The sequence below is a fragment of the Hemiscyllium ocellatum genome, chromosome 2, assembly GCF_020745735.1.
Source record: "Hemiscyllium ocellatum isolate sHemOce1 chromosome 2, sHemOce1.pat.X.cur, whole genome shotgun sequence".
NCBI classification, from domain to species: domain Eukaryota; kingdom Metazoa; phylum Chordata; class Chondrichthyes; order Orectolobiformes; family Hemiscylliidae; genus Hemiscyllium; species Hemiscyllium ocellatum.
The window spans coordinates 105,523,069-105,541,664 of NC_083402.1; the positions used below are offsets into that span (position 1 = coordinate 105,523,069).

The following is an 18,596-nucleotide window of genomic DNA, read 5'->3' on the forward strand; positions in this document are numbered from 1 at the left end:
GTTAATTTAAAGGCAGATGTGAAGTGGATATCCCACGTGTGATGCAGCTGGTCAAACCACTTGGCTTTCAGAAAAACACAATTTATTTACACACTACGATTGAAACACAAACAAAAGAAAACAGAATTTTGAATAACTTAAGTATTTGGAAAGCCAACTGACTCAAAATGGCAACTTAACAAAGGAAGTGTTCCAATACTCCCCACATGCCAAAAACACACCGCTTGCAAATGGTACGTTTAAACTCAGGTTCCTACAGACAGGAAGGTTTGTAGAGAAAAGAGTTGGGCAAGAAAGATCTATGAAGCATGGACCTTTTCTCACTGTCGCTGCTTCTCTAGGTCATCAGCAGTTTTATTCTGTCTGCTAAAACTAAACCAAAAGGAGAAAAAATCTGAACTGGGAGAGCTGGCCACTCCCCTTTCATTGTACAATTGTTTTCAAAAAGACCAAAGATCTTCTCTGATTGTTGAATTAGACAATTTATGTTACTATTTCAGCACCACTGCCTTTACAACCTCTCTTAAAAAAAACCAAAGACAAAATAACTTTATTAAAGGGGCAGCATCGTCACACTCCCTTGAGCCACTTGAGATTTTATATTGGTTTGGTCAACAGTATTTGCATCCCTTTTGTCTTTATCAGTCCATCAATTCTGCACATAGTAGAGTTTTGAAGTTTCCAGCTGCTGGGCTTCTCATACCTGTGAACTCTGTTTCGAGAAGTGTAATGAACTTGAACACTCTCCAGAAGATCATGTCAGTGGACATGGTTCGCTGGAACTTGCAGTCTAAGATCTGTTGTCGTAAGAATTACCTGGAGCAAAAGTCCAGAGCTATTCTGTTGCAGTTGTTTCCAGTTGCTCTTATTTCCAGTTAATATATGAAAATGTCTTGATTTAAAAGGAATAAGAAAGTAACACTGCCTTTTTAAAGAACAGATGATCGGACGTTACATCACTGTCCAAACACTTGCACATCTGAAAAAGATTAGAATTAGCAAAGTTAAATAGTTCAGCAAAGAATTGGGCTTGAAAGCTGGGGGCCTCTACTTTACGATCAGAACTGCAGAGAGATGAACTCTCACCTCCAAGTGCACACAAGGTCCAATTTAACTTTTAGTGACAAGGTTTTTGCATGCTTGGGGTGGAGAGGAGGTTTCAGTACCTTGAGGCATTATGGAAAATACCTTGTTTTTTTTCACCTTTTGAGAGAAGACCTGCGAAGGACTCTGACAAGGAGAATGTTTTCCTCAATCTAATCCTCAAGGAGTCTTAAAACTGTTGAACCTGTGAGCAACCAAGCCCTGCCCTGAAAGACCACACCTGAGAGAGTTTCTAACCCCCTTGTGATGTTGGTGTTCGCAGTGACTGCAATTTCTTCTTCCTGAAGCCACAGAACATTAGCTCAGAACAAAATGACCCCATTCACTGCTCTCTACAGATGTATTAGCAATGAATTTTCAACATTTTTTCCTGTAGATGACCTTCTATTTAAGTAAGACAAAGTTTACTGCCACTATTTGTCTGTCACTAGTGTGAAATTTTATTTTCCTTGGAGCTCTAAAGTAATGGCTGATATATTTTTAATATAATAAGCTGAACAATTGCTGTCTAATTGACCAGAATTACTCCCTCGACCATGAGGCTCATACAATTGAAAATTGGCGCAGGTTTTTATAGACCATTGTCATCCAGTGGTTTGTTTATAATTTGGCAAACCATGCTTGTTTATTGCCGTTGCCTGGAAAAGAACTAAAACTGTATCCAAATAGTACCTGATTCAGTGCTGTAATGTCTGAGTTGAAAGTGATTGTTACTACCAGAAACTTTGAGCATATGCTTATTACAAAGTGGTCTTTCTTAAACCTCTGACGTTTCCATAGAAAACTTCTTGGTCGCAGAGACTCAAGGTCAGCTGTCTTGACCATCTCCTCTGAAGTAGCCGAGATGACATCTCTCCTTTTTGGCAGAAATCATGGTCTCATCCCTAATGTTACCTGAACTGCAGCCAGAACCAATTGAGAACGAGGAATGTAGGAATAGGGATAAGTCACTCAGACATTGGTGTTCATTATATCAATCAACTTCATCATGACAATTCTTTTAACTGCATCTGCTCTTGTAGCCTGTCAAAAATTCTATTAGTCTCAGCTCTGCAAATTTCAAAAGACTTAGCTTCTGCAGCATTTTTAGGGAGTGAATTTTCCAAATTTTTGACCATTTATACAAAGAAATTTCTTCTGCCATCATCTGAGTACAGCTTTCCTTGAAGAGAAATCTGTAAGTGATACAGACCACAGAGCTGGGACTGCCACTTTGTGGGTATGTTAGTCTCCTGCAATCTTGATCCTGCCTCCTATCATATCCAGACCAACTGCCGATTATGAATGACAAACAAGGTCACTCACTTCTCAGTCACTGGACTGCCAAATCATGCCTCCAAATGAAGTTTTCTTTTACAAGGATCTTGCTTTGTCTCAATTGTCTGCTGCATTTCTGAATTAGAGTGTCTGGAAGCATCAAAGATTAGAGGGACCTTGGTGTACATTTACATCAGTCTCTTAATTTAGCAGGACAGGTGGAAAAAGTGGTTAAGAAGGCATATAGTGTATAGAATTTAAGGGCAGGGAGGTTATGTTGGAACTATGTAAAAACTGGGTTAGGCAACTGCTAGAGTATAGTGTTTAGTTCAGGAATCCACTTTATGGGAAAGATGTGGAACTATAGGTGAGTATGCAGAAGAGATTTACCAGGATGTTGCCTAGGCTGCAGACTATAATAATGAAGAGAGATTGGTTAAACTGGTGTTTTTTTCTTGAAACAGAGGAGACTGAAAGGGTGAAATGACTGAGATCTCTTTTGCCATAGCTACGGTAGACAAGAGGAAACTTGTCGTTTTGATGAAAAGATCAGTGACCAGGGGCCAAAGATTTAAAATAAGGGCCAGGGATTTAGAGGAAATTTGAGGAGGCCGATGATGGTCTGGAACTCAGTGCCTGTAAGGTGGTAGAGGCTGAAATCCTTGTAACATTTAAGAGGTATTCAGATGTACACTTGAAATGCCAAGGCATAGAAGGCTATTTCTGGATTAGAGTGGCGCTGGAAAAGCACAGCAGTTCAGGCAGCATCCGAGGAGCAGGAAAATAGATGTTTCGGTCAAAAACCTTTTTTACCATAGAAGGCTATTGGCAAGTGCTGGAAAATAAGATTTGAATGGTTAGGTGATTGTTTTTGACCAGCATGGACATGATAGGTGGAAGCATCTTTTTTTATGTTGTAGACATTTATGATTCTATGGCGCTTCAAAAATACTTCATACCCTCTGAAAGACTTTGAGATGTCGGTCATAAAAAGGGATAAAATTTCAAGTTCTCCCTCCCTTTTCCTTTCCTCTCCCTCTTCCCTTTTCTCTCTCCCCATGCCTCATCCTCTCTGTTCCTCTCTATCCCCTTCTGTCTCCTTCCCTCTCAATTTCCCTTCATTCCCCTCCTCCCTCTTTCTCTCATCCCTCTCCAAATTGTCTCCCCCTCTCTCTGACTGTCCCCCCAACCATCTCCTCTATCTTCTTTCTCCATCCCTCACTCTCTCCACACCAGCTGCCCATTTTCCCTTTCTACCATCTCCATTATTACCTGAGATTTTTGCACCTTTGCCAGAATGCAAGTTGCCTTTGCCCCCATGCTTTATGCTCGAGGAGACCACTTAACCAGAATTTTGAAACATAGGAGAGGAGAGATGACGAAAAATTTGAAGGGCTCAGCGTTATGGGAGCAACCAAAAGAAGATTGGGCAATTCAGTGAGAAATTCCAAAGAGTAGGACCTGCAATCTGATAATGCAACTATCAGTGATGAGTTAGATGCCAGAATTGGAGTAGTACAGAGATCTTGGAAATCATTTTGGACTGAATAAAGTTAGACATCAGGGTAAGACCACAGAGTAGTTTGGAAACAAGAATGCAAATTTTACCATATTCCATAGTCTGCCAGGCTGCATCACGTGGTCTAACCTATGTGTATTTATACAAATTCAAATTTGTGCACCTAACAGAATGAAGTAACCAAGACTGTGGATTCTAAGTGTCAAGGCACCCATCCTAAAGTAATTAATTTCTATCATTTATACCTTAGGATAAGGGTTCCTTTTGGTAGTATTCAAGACCAAATTATAGGTGTGTCCTTTTTTAAAGGCTTTGAGAATGTCCCTCTTTATATCAAATGAATGAAAGCTGATTTCCTGAATTCTCAAGCAGGTCATAAAACTGGGCCAAATTTCACATTTATGCAACAGTCTGTTGCCTGCATTGAAATGCCATGAGCATCAAATGGATATTGTCACTAATGTTTACTGCTGGCTGAAGGTTTATTCTTCAGGAGAGTATATAATAGTAATAAAGCACAGCCTTGTGTCCTTGTAGACAATGAAGCTGTGCTGCTAGAGATTACAAAGAACCAGGGGACTGAGCATAAATGAAACAATGGTTTGATAATGGTATTGACAAACCCCAGCATTATTAAAATGGCCATTCAAATAGACTCATTCAGTTTGGTTCAAAATCTTTTCCTCATTAGTAGCACATACTGATATAAGTCCCAGCCACAAATGCACTGAGAGTGCAATTACCATGAATATTGTTGACAGAATGCTTTCCGTAGATAAGCCCAGTCTGATCTCGGTGATTTAATTTAGTGATCAAATTGTTTGGGCATGAGGCCAAAATGCTGGCTGAGATTTTATGATCATAGTTAGCGGAAAAGGAAGGTCTGTGGGATAGTCTTTGTAGAGAATTTTTATTCTCCTCATAGAACAGGGTTAGTTGCATGTGGGATGAACCTTGGGGTTGGTGTAGAATTAATATTAATGAGTATCCTACCTTGTGCTATATTGAACATTTGGAATGAAAATTCAGCAAGTTCTTTTGTCAAATGCTTGGGGAAACCATCTGCAGTCCACTACTGTCTTCATTAATTTTGTCTTCTGCCAATTCTGCAGTCTTGGTTTGTTCGGTTAACTTTTCACAAAATTATACCTTTGCCAAATGTTTCTCTATCTTGTATCTCAAATAGTAATATTAAAAAAAATCTCTTAAATAAAGGTAGGGAATACTGCAAACAGTCAACAGATTAGGCAGTATCCATGGAGAGCAAGTGTTAATGTGTTGAATGTTTGTGGAATTGGGAAGGCACTATAGACCAAGAATGATGACAGTTGTTGTCAGATATAGACATTTTCAATAAATATATTTTTACCAGCGGGAGAGGGAACAGGGCATGAATTGTGCAGAAGGGAAACCCAAATTTAACAAGGTCTTTAGAACTCTGCGCTGACTTCAGACAAACACATTTTGACCATTGCAATGACCTTTAATTTGCAATGAGAGCGCGAGAATTTGATTGAAATTGACATAAATGATTTTGAGGGGTCTTAATTCATGTGGCCCATTGTAGGAACATGCTTGGGCACAGAATGTCCATAATTCAGCATCATAAACCGGGATGGCCATATTGATTTCTAATAACTGAAATCACAACAGTAAAAATACCTCTGTGCAGACAATATTGGAGTTAAGGCAGTTTTTAGTCCTGATATAGGCAAAGCCTATATATTCCATTCCTCCACATTAAAATGACGACAAAAGAAAATACAAGTGTGTTATATTATTTAGAATAGATTAGGAGTAAACCAATACTCACATCCAATCAGCCTGTCTGTACCACCATATTTGTTATTCCATGTTTTCACCTCATCCTAACTCCAATAGCATTTATGTTTTGGATTTTTGATAATATAATCTTGAGGGAAAAAATAAGAAATACGAAAAATATCTACCAAGCAAACTGAATGATGAAGAAAAAGGAGTTAAGGGAAAGTAACTAGCAAAGCAGTGTTGCTAGGCCTGATTGGATGGTGCTCTGGAAATTGACTTGCTGTTCCAGAATCATCACTCAAGTTAAAAATTTTAATTGAAGTATTGCAAAGTGCCCAATTTACCTGTCTGATAGTCTGTGTTTTCTATTAATGAGTCTAAGCCTTTCTGTACTTAACAAGATCCACTGCTTGTTATAAAAAGAAAACCGTTCTACCCATAAGTAAACCATTGTGAACTGTTTACTGTTTATTAGTTGAATTTCTAACCCTCTTCTAAAACTCTCTATAGACACACACACACACACACACACACACACACACACACACACACACACACACACACACACACACACATGAAAAGAAACGGTGTTAGGTATGAAGAGGAAAAGATACTGGGAAGATAGTTCAGTGGAACCAGTCCTCACTATTCAATGAGTATTTATTTTAATTCCAGGGCTACATTGTATAACATAATACTTTTATATCCATTCTACAGCAGATTAAGTGATTGCAAATTATAGTTGTTGGTTTTGTTTTAATTCTTTCCTGTGGCCCACTAAGGCACATGTGCAGTAAACATAACTGAAACCTTTTAAATTCTTGGCGACAGAAGAATTAATCAGCAACTGGTGAGTGTCATCTGTTCATAGTTTGTATGTCTTACTTTGTAAAAGAATTGGACAGTAAGTGGCGTAGTGAGGGATAATATTATCATTTCATCTCGGGGCCTGCAGTTCAAACAGGGACTGATGAAAGTAAAGTTTCCATTGTTTACCTTAAAGTAAGGGAAATAGGAGTCAAATATTCTCAATGGTCTGAATTTGCCAGTCAAACAAAAAGTCTATACTTCTCACATTAAACTAGGATTATGTGATAGGATAATTGTTACATTAAATGGGAATGCGATTAAAGGGTTGCTGTTAAGCAGCTTGTTAAAAATAGTGAAGGTAGCTTTACCCTGACCCGGCAGTTCTTTACACTGACAAGGACTGATAAATGCATAAATTCAGTCTAATCTCTGCTGTGACACTAATCACCTTCAGCATGAACATCTAATGCTTCGTCTCTCAACAAAACAGCTGTAAAACTACAGTAATAATCATGATACATATTCGGCTGAATCATAAATCCTCTTTTGCCCTTGATAACTCTTAAACATCAAGAGATTACTTTTTTTATTTGCATTAAACATTGTATGGTGGTATAAACTACAGGCAAAAAAAAATCCCCTTTATATATCCAAAGCAGTACTCCTTGCTGTTTCCATTATTTTGTAACACTTTTGTGACAATTTGTGTACTCCTCTAGTCCATCCAAATATGCACGTATTGTGTACTTTTAGTTTATTATACTTTACATAATTTCATTCAGTTAACCATGACCATCTAATTTCTTAACCGTACTTGGTATTGATTTCAGCACCTAAGAGATTGCTTATGTGTATATCACAGATGCAGAGCAGTAGTTAATTTTTTAAATAACTACAATCAGATTAAGAATAAAGATATTTCTCTCTGAATGTGTCATCGGTGGTTACTGTTTTTGAAGAACTGTGGTCTGTGTGTACAATTGGAGGAGATAGTCATGACAGATCAGTGAGCACTTTTTATTCCAGCAGAGGTGAACTTAAGTTCATTTTTTTTCCTTTCTTTCCTATTTAGTGCCAAGCCAGCCAAATAACTTCAAAGCAGAACCAAAATCAGACACCAGTATTATGTTGTCATGGACACCACCACGACAGGACACCATCATCAGATATGAATTGTATTACAGGGAAGGAGAATATGGAAAAGAGGTATAGTGCAATATGACTTCCAAATTAAAGTAACTGACAAAATTAGGGTGCTTGTTTTTGTCCAGTTGGCAGCTTTATCTGGACATTTGTGTTTGCATCCTATTTCTGACATTTAGTAAGGCTTCATCACAAGTTCTTCACTCAAGGTAAAATCTGAATTCCACTTGATTGATTAGATTGTCAGTGCTTGATGATACCCTATGGAATACAAGTGAGAATTGTCATGTAGATTCCCTAACGTTCACTGAGGTTACTACCATTGTGCAGTCAAAACAAATAGTCTGAAAAGCGTAACCAGTGACATGTCAACTGCAGATGAGGTGTTTAACTCTCTTAAAAACTTATTGTGCCAACTGTCTAAAGGAGATTTAACAACTTTGGGTCCTTTAAAAGTCTAGGAGAGAAAATCTCCACATTTAAGAAGAATGGGAATGTTTTGACTTCATATTATGGTGGGGATTTCCTGAACATTTCAATAAGTTAGATTGAATGTATGGAAAATGGGAACCAAACAAATGAAGAGTGCAGTACCTTTGTGAAGCATTTTTTTGAATTTGATAGTGTTTGTTTTGCAGTGAATGGTGTGCACCATCTTTTCCATATTTCTTCTTTTCTCTCAGGCTGTTTTAGGACATAGTCTACTGAAGCAAAAATAGGATATGGTGAGATAGGTGATAGGATAACACATCTGAATGTTCACCTTCCTCTATAAGCAGATGAGCAACATCTCTCAGTGCCATGAACTTGACATTTTAACAGAACCTTAGTCCTTACTGCTGTATTGCCCTGTGTAAAGATGCTCTTTTGTATTGCCACACTTGACAAATTTTTGTGTATATGGAAGAATCATGCCAAATTCATTGCTTCACTGAAACTCCTCACCATTGTTAATCTTTCCTGTTCACTGATTCTTGAAGAATGAACTGTTTGTCCTCACAATATGGTATGTACTAGCAAAATTAACTTGTACAATAAAATTGTTAAACTGTGAAGGGGTAACTTTCCAAACTGGTTATGAATAGTAACTTACGGAAAGGACCACATGATATTTACTTACATTGGCATTGCAATGTGACAAGAATCAGGTAAAGCTAAAACAGGTGAGAGAGTGCCATACGAAGGTTTAGCAAAATTATACTAGGTTCATGACATTTCAATACACTGTGTATGGGTTTGCTGACTATCCAGCAGCCTGGTCAGAATGAAAGCTGAGCACAAAGCCCAGACTGATGTGATTTAGAGTTCTTGTAGTGTGAAAGCAGACTATTCAGCCCATCGTATCCACATTACCTTCCAAACAACATTCCTCTCAGACCCACCACCCCCCCTCAACCCTGTCTCTGTAACCCTACATTTTCCATGGCTAATCCATCTAACCTGCACTTCCTTGGACTCTATGGGCAATTTAGAACGGCCAATCCATCTAAACCAGCACATCTTTGGACTGTGGAAGGAACCGGAGCTCCTGTAAGAAACCCACACAGGGAGAATATGCAAACTCCACACAGTTGCCCCGAGGGTAGAATTGCACCCGGATTCCTGGTGCCATGAGGCAGCAGTGCTAACCATTGAGTAACTGTGCTGTGTTGATCTGGTGACTGTAAAGATTTCGTGAGAAATTAATTTGGCTGCTGTGTACCTCACCCCCATGAAGTGTAATGCTTCCAATAAAGAACTGAGTAATAAATTGATGCTGATTCAGAGGTTGGCTACTATTCTGAGGTCGGGAACGCCACTAACATGGAAAAAAGGGAGCTTTGCTTGCAGTTATCTTGGAAATGTATGATGCTGAAAATGCACATCTCGGATGTTGTGTTACCTGTCATCAGCATAGAAATTCATTATTTACTTTGAGTTTTTGTTGAAGTTTGTAGAAAAACTCATGGACATAATTTGAAGTGATTTATCAGTTTGATATTTTATTAATATTTGATTCTATCTGTTGAGTGCCTGACTCTGCATGTGCAGATATGCAGGTTCAGTTTTACATCTGCAACAATTGTTTCATCTTGTTCTTTATCCTATTTTGCACCACAAGCATGTTTTCTAATTGTCTTTTCCTTCCACAGCAACTTGTCACATTTGAGCCAAAGATGACATATCTTTTAGAGGATCTGAAACCAAACACTATGTACTTCTTCCGACTTGCTGCTCGCTCTGAGCATGGCCTTGGAGCTTCAACTGCGCAGATTTCAGCCCAAACTATGGAGACTAGTAGGTTTTCTTCTGTTGACTAATGAATGAATATTGGGGTGCTTGTTAGTCTGATGGGGAGGTCTATCCCTGATATCTAGCAGCTGACTCCATGCAGCAGGTGGAATTCTAATGAAACATTTAGGTTTTGTTAGATCAAGAAAAAAGTAGATTGAGAAAGATTAGATTTCACACTGATGGGATCAGACTGTTCATCTTAACAGTGACTAACAAGCACTAAGTGGAGAATAGGAGTTTTTTGTAGTTCGTTGACCTTTCTTGTTTCATTGTTTTGAAAATGGTTTCTATGTTACATGTATTTTGTGTACTTCAAAAGTGCCAACAATGTGGATCCCAGTGCCTTAGAATGTGCCAATTTTTAAAACATTGCTTCTAGTTAGAAGCCAGGTAATGACATTTCTAATGACCAGAATTAATAACATAGTCCATTGTTTGTTTTATAAGAACTTGTCATTCATCTTGTTTCTTTGTAAAAATTGAGAGGATTATGATCTGCATGGAATGATGGGAAAACTTGTAAAGGTCAGCTAACTACAGAATGATCTTTATATTTTAAGTGTCATTATTTTCAATAATGTTCTAAAGGTCAAATGACAAGATGATGTGCAATACTTGATGAAATAGTAATTATATTTCACATTTAAAATTATTTCTAGTGGCTTTGACTGCAAATGTAATACCAATCCCAGACAATGTTCTCTGATAGAGTTGATTTTTAAGTAGATTTCTTAATACATGTTGAACCTGCATGTCAACGCACAGTTCAACTGCATCCATTTGGACCTATGAAATTAAACCGGGGAGAAAACATTTTATCAGTTATTGATGTCTTTACACTGTATACTGTTACCACGCTGGCATCTAGCCGACAATGTGGAAAATTTCCCAGGTGTTTCCTATACACATCAAGCAGGACAAAATCTGACCCTGCCAATTTCTGCCCCACCAGTCTACTCTCAATCATCAATAGAGTGACAGAAAGTGTCATCAACAGTGCTATCGAACAGCAATAACCTGCTCAACGATATTCAGTTTGGGTTCTGCTAGGGCCACTCCGCTCCTGACCTCATTACAGCCTTGGTTCAAACATTGGGAAAAGAACTTAATTCCAGAGGTAAGGTGAGAGTGATTGCTCTAGATATTAAGGCTACATGTGACTGAGTGTGGCATCAAGGAGCCCCAGCAAAACTAGAATTAGTGTGGGTATGAAGGAGCAAACCACTACTGATGGGAGTCACACCTGGTATTTAGAGAGATGGTTGTGGTTGTTGGAGGTCAGTTATCTCAGGCACAGGATATCAGTGCAGGAGTTCCTCAGAGTAGTGTCCTAGGCCCAACCATCTTCAGCTGCTTCATCAATGACTGTCCTTCTAACTTAAGGTCGGAACTGGGGAAGTTCACCAATGATTGCACAATGCTCAGCACCATTCACGACTCCTTAGATACCAAAGCAGTCCATTTTCAAATACAACAAGGTCTGGACAATATCCAGGCTCAGGCTGAAATGTGGCAAGTAAAATTCACACCACACAGATGCTCGGCAGTGACTATCTTCAGCAAGAGACAATCTAACCACTGCCCTTTGACATTCAATGGCCTTACAATCACTGAAACCCACGCTATCAACATCCTTGGAGTTACTATTGACCAGGAACTCAAGTAGACTTGCTATATAAACACAGCGGCTTAAAGAACTAGTCAGAAGCGAGGAATACTGTGGCAAGTAACTCACTTCATGATTCCCAAAACTCTGTCCACCATCTGCAAGGTACAATTCAGAAGATGGAAAGAAAATTCCCTATTTGCCTGGATGACTGCAACAGTTTAGAAACCGCGCACCATCCAGGAAAAAGCAGCCTGGCAGTACATCCACAAGAATCCACTCCCTCCACCACTAATTCTCGGCAGCAGTGTGTATTATCTGTGTGTACACAGTCGATATTCACCAAACAGTACCTTCCAAACCCACGACCAACAAGCGCAAATACAGCAGATGCATGGGAACACTGCCACCTGCAAGTTCTTTTCCAAGCTACTACCATCCTGTTGCTGGGGCAAAGGGAAGAAATTCCAGATTTAAGGGCGTTGTGGGTAAACCTGCAAACACTGACAGCAATAGTTCAAGAGGAGTAGTGCACCATCACCTCAAGGGCAACTATGGAGGGGCAATAGATGCTGGCCAGCCAGCTATGTCCTTGTCCCAATGAGTGAATATGAAAGAAAATAGTATTGAAACCAACATTAAGGATATTTCAAATCCAGCTATTTGATGACATTTTGGTTAGACTTTGCTAAAACATTTCCCCTACATTATTGGGGACACTTACATTGAAAGAAGCATGGCAATTTAAAGCTATAAAGACTGCCAAGTTTGAGATGAGTTTTCCTAGGCAAGAAGAGGCACACTGAGGGTTTGTGCCAGAAATTAAATGCTAAAGAGGGAACGTCAGACCAGAATGCTGACAACTCTGTCCCAATTCCAGATTGCATTCAGGACACATTTGACACTTTCTTACCTAGCTGTTCATAAATGTTAAGACACACCTGTGGAGCAGCTGTGACTTGAATCTAGGCCTTCCAGCTCCCAGGGCAGGTTTAAAGACAAAAGGGGAAACCCCCTTGCAGCTGACCTGGTAAGAAACTTAAATATCTTAATTTAACAATTTTGTAATTATTTGAGCATAGTGGTTTCATCAGCAGACAGATCTGTATCATGGGCTGTAAATAACACTTCAGGATCAACTGCGCAAGTACACCGTGAAACTGTCGTGGCAGGAAGCTGAAGAGCTCCAGTCATGACAGGTGAAGGACTGCTGTTCACAGCACTCCTTCTTTCCCATTAACTTTGGTATTCTCAGTTTCCTAAAAATAGGCAAGTTACCGGAGGAAATCTCAGCTCTTTTTCTTCATTAATAGGAGAGGGGAAAGATTGGAGGGAGTCACAGGCTGAAGTCCTGAATCAATCCCTATTGTATTTAGCAAGTAGCTCACCTGCCCACTCGTAGCTTCAATGAAGTTTACAAAAACACATATTCCATAACTAATAAATAAATCAAGGTGCTGAGTATTCAGGGCAGCATTTACAAGTTCAGAAACTTTGCAGCATGCTGTCTTTTTAATACATTTGTTATTTGCAAAGTCAAGAGTTTGCTGTACACAAACATAAGACATCCTGTTCACAAACATTCCTTTGACTGCCCGTGTGCAGCATGTCCCATTGAAACTCCTGAGGGAAAGTGATCACCTCCACGGAAGAAAATCCTATCACACCTACCAATCTGGCAGATTGCTATCCAACGCTGAATGTGACTTGATCTCAGGAGCACAATTACCATTGTGTTCCCTGGAAATTTGATCATTCCTCACTGTACCGAACCAATAACATTCAGTTCCATTCCTGAACGACCAGTGCTGTAATCGAGCAGTTAAATGACACAGCATGGACTGCTTCTGCTGGAGGCCTATTTTCACACCAAATGGAAAGCATCTATTCACACTCTTGTACACAAAAAGAGTTATGGCTTGCAAAATGGCAAGCAAGGAAAAGCAGCAAATGGCTCCTGGGGTCCTGCTCTATTCATATAGCTTCATGTTTTCTTATTCAGCTTTTCATTTTGAACACCTTGATTGGGGCTGACACAATTTACTTATATACCACCGGCACTTTACATCATCCATTAATGGAATATGCCTGTTCTGCCTTATCAATGGAGATAATCATTGCAGCAAGCAGGTGGACATGAATCGAAGTGTCCTTGGCTTTCATTCAGATCATACTTATTTCACGTTGGTAGTAAAAACATTTTGGGAATAAATTTGATCCCTATTAGAGTTTGAAAAAGGACCACAGGAGAATATTGGAACCTTCTCCCTCTGTTGTGTACAGTTTTACATATTCTGTGATGTATTACATGAGCTGGAATTGAAATGTCACTCAAATTAAAAAAAAAATGCCATGCAACTGGCATAACAGTTTGCATGGAAATGGATATATGATGACCTCTTTTTTAACAAGCATATAGCAACGCTTGTTAATTGACCTTTAAGAAACAAAGCAAGGTGCATGTGACGCCCACTGGTAGCAGGTGGGTGCCATGTACAGACAGTAAACAGGCCTCTCTTTGTGTGTGGTAGGTAGGTACCCTGGTATTTCACTTAGATTTTTTTCTTTGGAATGTAGAATTATTTGTAACACCTATAGAAGCTAAAGAGTCCCACTGTTTGCAGCTGTTCAAGAAGGGTAGGTAATAAAAGAAAAGGATTAGAGGAATTAAAGAAATATACATGATGTAAGAGCTATAATTACAGGTAGGTAATATTACTTGTAGGCTCTGTTTTTCAGAATTTTATTTTCCTTACCATCACCCCATTTTCTAGCCTCATAGTATGCAACAAATTATTTTAAAATTTTCTTTAATTTGGCCATTCTAAGCCAAGGTGTCGTATTTAATTTATGGAAACCTGTTTTATTTCATGAATTTGTTTTCTTTTAAGTTGTTGGATCTGCTCCCATTTGTATTTTATTTTTTTTATATTTTCTTTTGCAATTCCCTCACCTTTTTCACCGTTACTTGACCCAACTTCCAAAATAAAAATTAGAGCCATCAGCCCCACCTCAGGATATCAAGTGCATGAGCCCAAGCTCGACCAGCATTTTGGTAAGTTGGCTGCCCCCACCAGCAGAGAACCAGAATGGCATCATCACCAAATACACCATCAAATATACCGCCAATGACCAAGAAGCCAGCTCGCCCAATGAGGTCTCGGATATTCCGCCAGATACCAGGCAGTACTTGCTGGAACATTTGGAAAAATGGACTGAGTACCGCATCATTATGACTGCCCACACGGATGTTGGACCAGGCCCAGAGAGCTCTCCCATTCTGATTCGCACAGATGAGGATGGTATGTTGGCTTAACACAACCAATCAGCAATTTTCTCGGCAATCAAAGTCTTCCTTCCCTTTGCCGACACTCTGTACCTTTCTGTAACTGTTATGTCTAGTCCTCTGTTCCACTGACACTTGTCCCCACCACCTTCTTTCTGTTCTTTTTTTTTTGAACAACAGCTGTGGAACCCCCACACCCTTCCAGCTATTACATGACAAAATTGCTTGTATTCCACGTTTCCCCGTCTGATGTTTTTTCTTCCCTCACTACTTTATGTATTAGAAAACCTAGTATTTAATAATAATAACACATAGAATGTTATCATTGCAACCCTCCCCTGAATCCGTCCACTCTGATAGTATCCTTTTCAATTACTTTTGTATGACATAAATCATTCAACATTCTTCTCTGAGCACCGCATTTCACAGAAACATATGTGCATTGTTTTTTTGCCTGGATTTCATAAGATGTTGATCAGTGAAAAGCCAATTTTTCTGGAACAGAGACCCAACAGTCGCTGTTATTTTTTTCCACAACAAATATCTTTTTGGAATCATTATTTTTACAAATCAGATATTAAAAACAAATCTTGCATTTTGTGATGCTTTGACCTTCAAAGCATTATCCTTGGCTGCCTTTTATCCTCTGTTTTTAGTATTTGTACCTTTTCCTCCATGTTTTTCACATTTTTGGTGTTTTAGGAAGATGCAGCTCAGGCATTTTTCAGCTTATGAAGCTTTTTTTTTGGACAGAGTTTCCTATGTCCCTTTTGAACATTAGAGAGTCTGCCCTTGTGCTGCTATTCAGGATGAGACAGGGCATCTTCAATTTTTTTTATTTTAACCAAATGGTATTCTTCCAGTTCCTAGTGGTCCTCCTCGCAAAGTCGAGGTAGAGGCTTTGAACTCAACAGCTATTACAGTGTCATGGCGCTCGCCTGTTCCAAATAAACAGCATGGACAAATACGTGGCTACCAGGTCCATTACGTGAGGATGGAACATGGAGAACCAAGAGGACAGCCCATGCTCAAAGATATCATGCTGGCAGATGCACAGGTACGGTGTTTAAAAGAGTGACATTGAGTTAGTGACTTGACATTATAATGTTTTACTGAAATATAAAATTGTAAAATTATATCAATTCAATTTATACTTCTCTTCCATTCTATTAGGTACACTATTTTAATGAAAGGAAGAGGATTATCTTTGAGATAAGCTCCTGTTTATAATCGCACAGGTGGCCCACTACTCCCCCTCATGCCCAGAAATATATGATGTATAAGACCAAAAGTAGTTACCATGCTGTAGCATTGTGGAAGGCGAAAGCTTAGATAGCCATGGGGGTACAAAGGTGAAGTCCACGTTTGAGCTTCTACATGGGATTTTTGATAATTGATCGCAATGAGTTTGGGTTGAGCAGGACATCTGAAAACTGGTCACTTTGCACCATAAGTGCAGCAGGCCAGGCAGCATCTGCAGTCCTCACTTTCTCCTCACTTTGCACCATCTCCATTTTCTTTATAGGTTACCCATTTTGTCTGACAGAGTTCATGCTTAGCCTTACTGTTATATTCAGAACTAATCTTCAAATTCCATATCCATCACTAATGATTTCCTGCAATGTTGCTACTGAATCTGAAATCATGATTTCCAGGGGTTTAAGATGTAGGTTTGCTCGCTGAGCTGTAGGTTTGATATCCAGATGTTTCATTACCTGGCTAGGTAACATCATCAGTGGCAACTTCCAAGTGAAGCGAAGCTGTTGTCTCCTGCTTTCTATTTATATCTCCATTAATAGTAAGGTTAAGCACAATGTCAGACAAAAAGGGTATCCTATAAATAAAATGGAGGTGGTGCCAAGTGACCATTTTTCAGGTGTCTTGTTCAACCCAAATTCATTGCAATCAATTATCAAGAATCCCATGGAGAAACTCATACCTGGACTTCACCTTTGCACTCCCACAGCTATCTAAGCTTTCACCTTCCACAATGCTAGAGCATGGAAAAGACTTTTAGTCTTATACGTCATATATTTCTGGGCATGAGGGGGAATACTGGGCGAGGAGACAGTGAGGTCTGCAGATGCTGGAGATCAGAGTTGAGATTTGAGTGTTGCTGAAAAAGCACAGCAAGTCAGGCAGCATCTGAGGAGCAGGAAAAATCAATGTTTTGGACAGGAGCCCTTCATCAGCTCATTCCTGATGAAGGGCTCTGGCCTGAAACTTTGATTTCCCTGCTCCACAGACTAGTGGGCTACCTGTGTGATTATAAACAGGAGCCTATCTCAAAGATAATCCTCTTGCTCTTAAATTGCACATCCCCAGTGCTCACCTCACCATACTTGTGAGTACTGGTCCGCAAATATGACCTTGTCTAAAGTCTCCTGTCCCACATCATTTTGATGTTCAGTTTGGAAATGAGACTATTCTTTTTCTGTCTGAGTTTTGTGAGTCTATGGAATTATTATCCCCAGAAACCCCTGGAGGCTGGGTCATTCAATATGGTTTATGTAGGTAGATAGATTTTTGCCTAAGGGAGTTAGGCAGTTAAGTGAAACTGGGAATACCAAGAAAGTGAGTTAAAGTTATGATCTTCTTGAATGGCATATAAAGTTGAAAGGCTAAATGGCCTTCCACTTCTCATTTGAGAGTTTATATTTTTGTCCTTCAGCATGTTGGATTCAACTTGTCATCTGGAGGCATTCCCAGGACTACTTTACTGACCCACATTCTTCTGTTTCATTATTGATGATGGAGCCCTCAGTTGTCACAGCCTTACTTTCTCCCTACTTCTCTCTCCGTTGCCCAATCTCTCACTGCCATTTGAAGGCTGTTTCAAACCCGATCTGTTTAATGACACTTTCAGCCACTGTCATCTTCTATGTGAGGTGGTTTTTTTTCTACATAGTCTCCTCTATGTACATTCATATCCTGTTTTGTGGTCTTAGCTTTTGATGGCAACAATATTTATGGATCACTTCAGGGTTGGAAACATGATTGGGTTTTCAGTAGCCAAGTATAATTGCTTCAGTTTTAGTCATATTTAATTGCTGGAAGTTTTAGCTCATGCACACTTTAATATCAGACTTGTAATTGAGAGGGAGCAAACCACTGTTGAAAGGGGAGGCGGACATTTTAATAAAATGATGGATGAGCTTGAGGAGATCACAAGATTCATCTAAAGGGCAAGCATCTACTCTTGTTTTTGGACCTTATGGCCCAGGCAAGAGACATCTCCTTCACTTTCAGGTTCAAACAATGGTGTAGCCTTCATGACTTCTTTGAATATGTACAGTAGTTTTACATAAAATGGTAGGAAAAGGTTTAGTAAATTTAAAGAAATGGAAAAAAAGGTTGTGTAATTTCAGTCTTCAAAATGAGTGCATGTAACAACATAAGCAGATAAATGCTTAGTACCCTTAAATAGCATTCTTTATCCCTTCTTCCACAAAACAGAAGATAATCATACCTGCGTGTTAATCATACAACCCTAATGTCATGAACAGCCATTTTTGTGCTAGACTTTATTCTAGAGTCTGGTCTACCAAATGGAATCAATTTTCCCATTATTCACTCAGAGTACTCTGCAAGTTTTTCTGAAAATTGAAGATTGTGTAAGTGATTCTGTGATGTGCTATATAAGTCTGAGAGTGAATCTCAAGGACTTGCAAGTACCCAGCCCATGAAGTTTCCACTGTTGAACTCTGATAACTGCAGCTTATCACCCAAGTTGCAACACTTCACTTTTCATTTAATTATTCTGTACAAAGATCGCACTCTATATTTTCTGTAGTCTCATGATCTGTTCACCCCAGCTACAAATAAGGAAT

The 18,596-nt window shown here is 39.2% G+C and overlaps 1 protein-coding gene across 4 annotated transcripts in view; it reads left to right on the top strand.

The window, feature by feature from the left end:
* Nucleotides 1-18,596, top strand: part of LOC132824449 (receptor-type tyrosine-protein phosphatase delta-like) — a 588,252-nt gene that overhangs the window by 387,346 nt on the left and 182,310 nt on the right. For all 4 annotated transcript variants that reach the window (XM_060838969.1, XM_060838986.1, XM_060838977.1 and 1 more), the window contains exons 9-12: nucleotides 7,530-7,663; nucleotides 9,733-9,877; nucleotides 14,477-14,782; nucleotides 15,630-15,823. In XM_060838969.1, coding sequence (XP_060694952.1) covers nucleotides 7,530-7,663; nucleotides 9,733-9,877; nucleotides 14,477-14,782; nucleotides 15,630-15,823 — 779 coding nt within the window. The remainder of the gene's footprint in view (nucleotides 1-7,529; nucleotides 7,664-9,732; nucleotides 9,878-14,476; nucleotides 14,783-15,629; nucleotides 15,824-18,596) is intronic.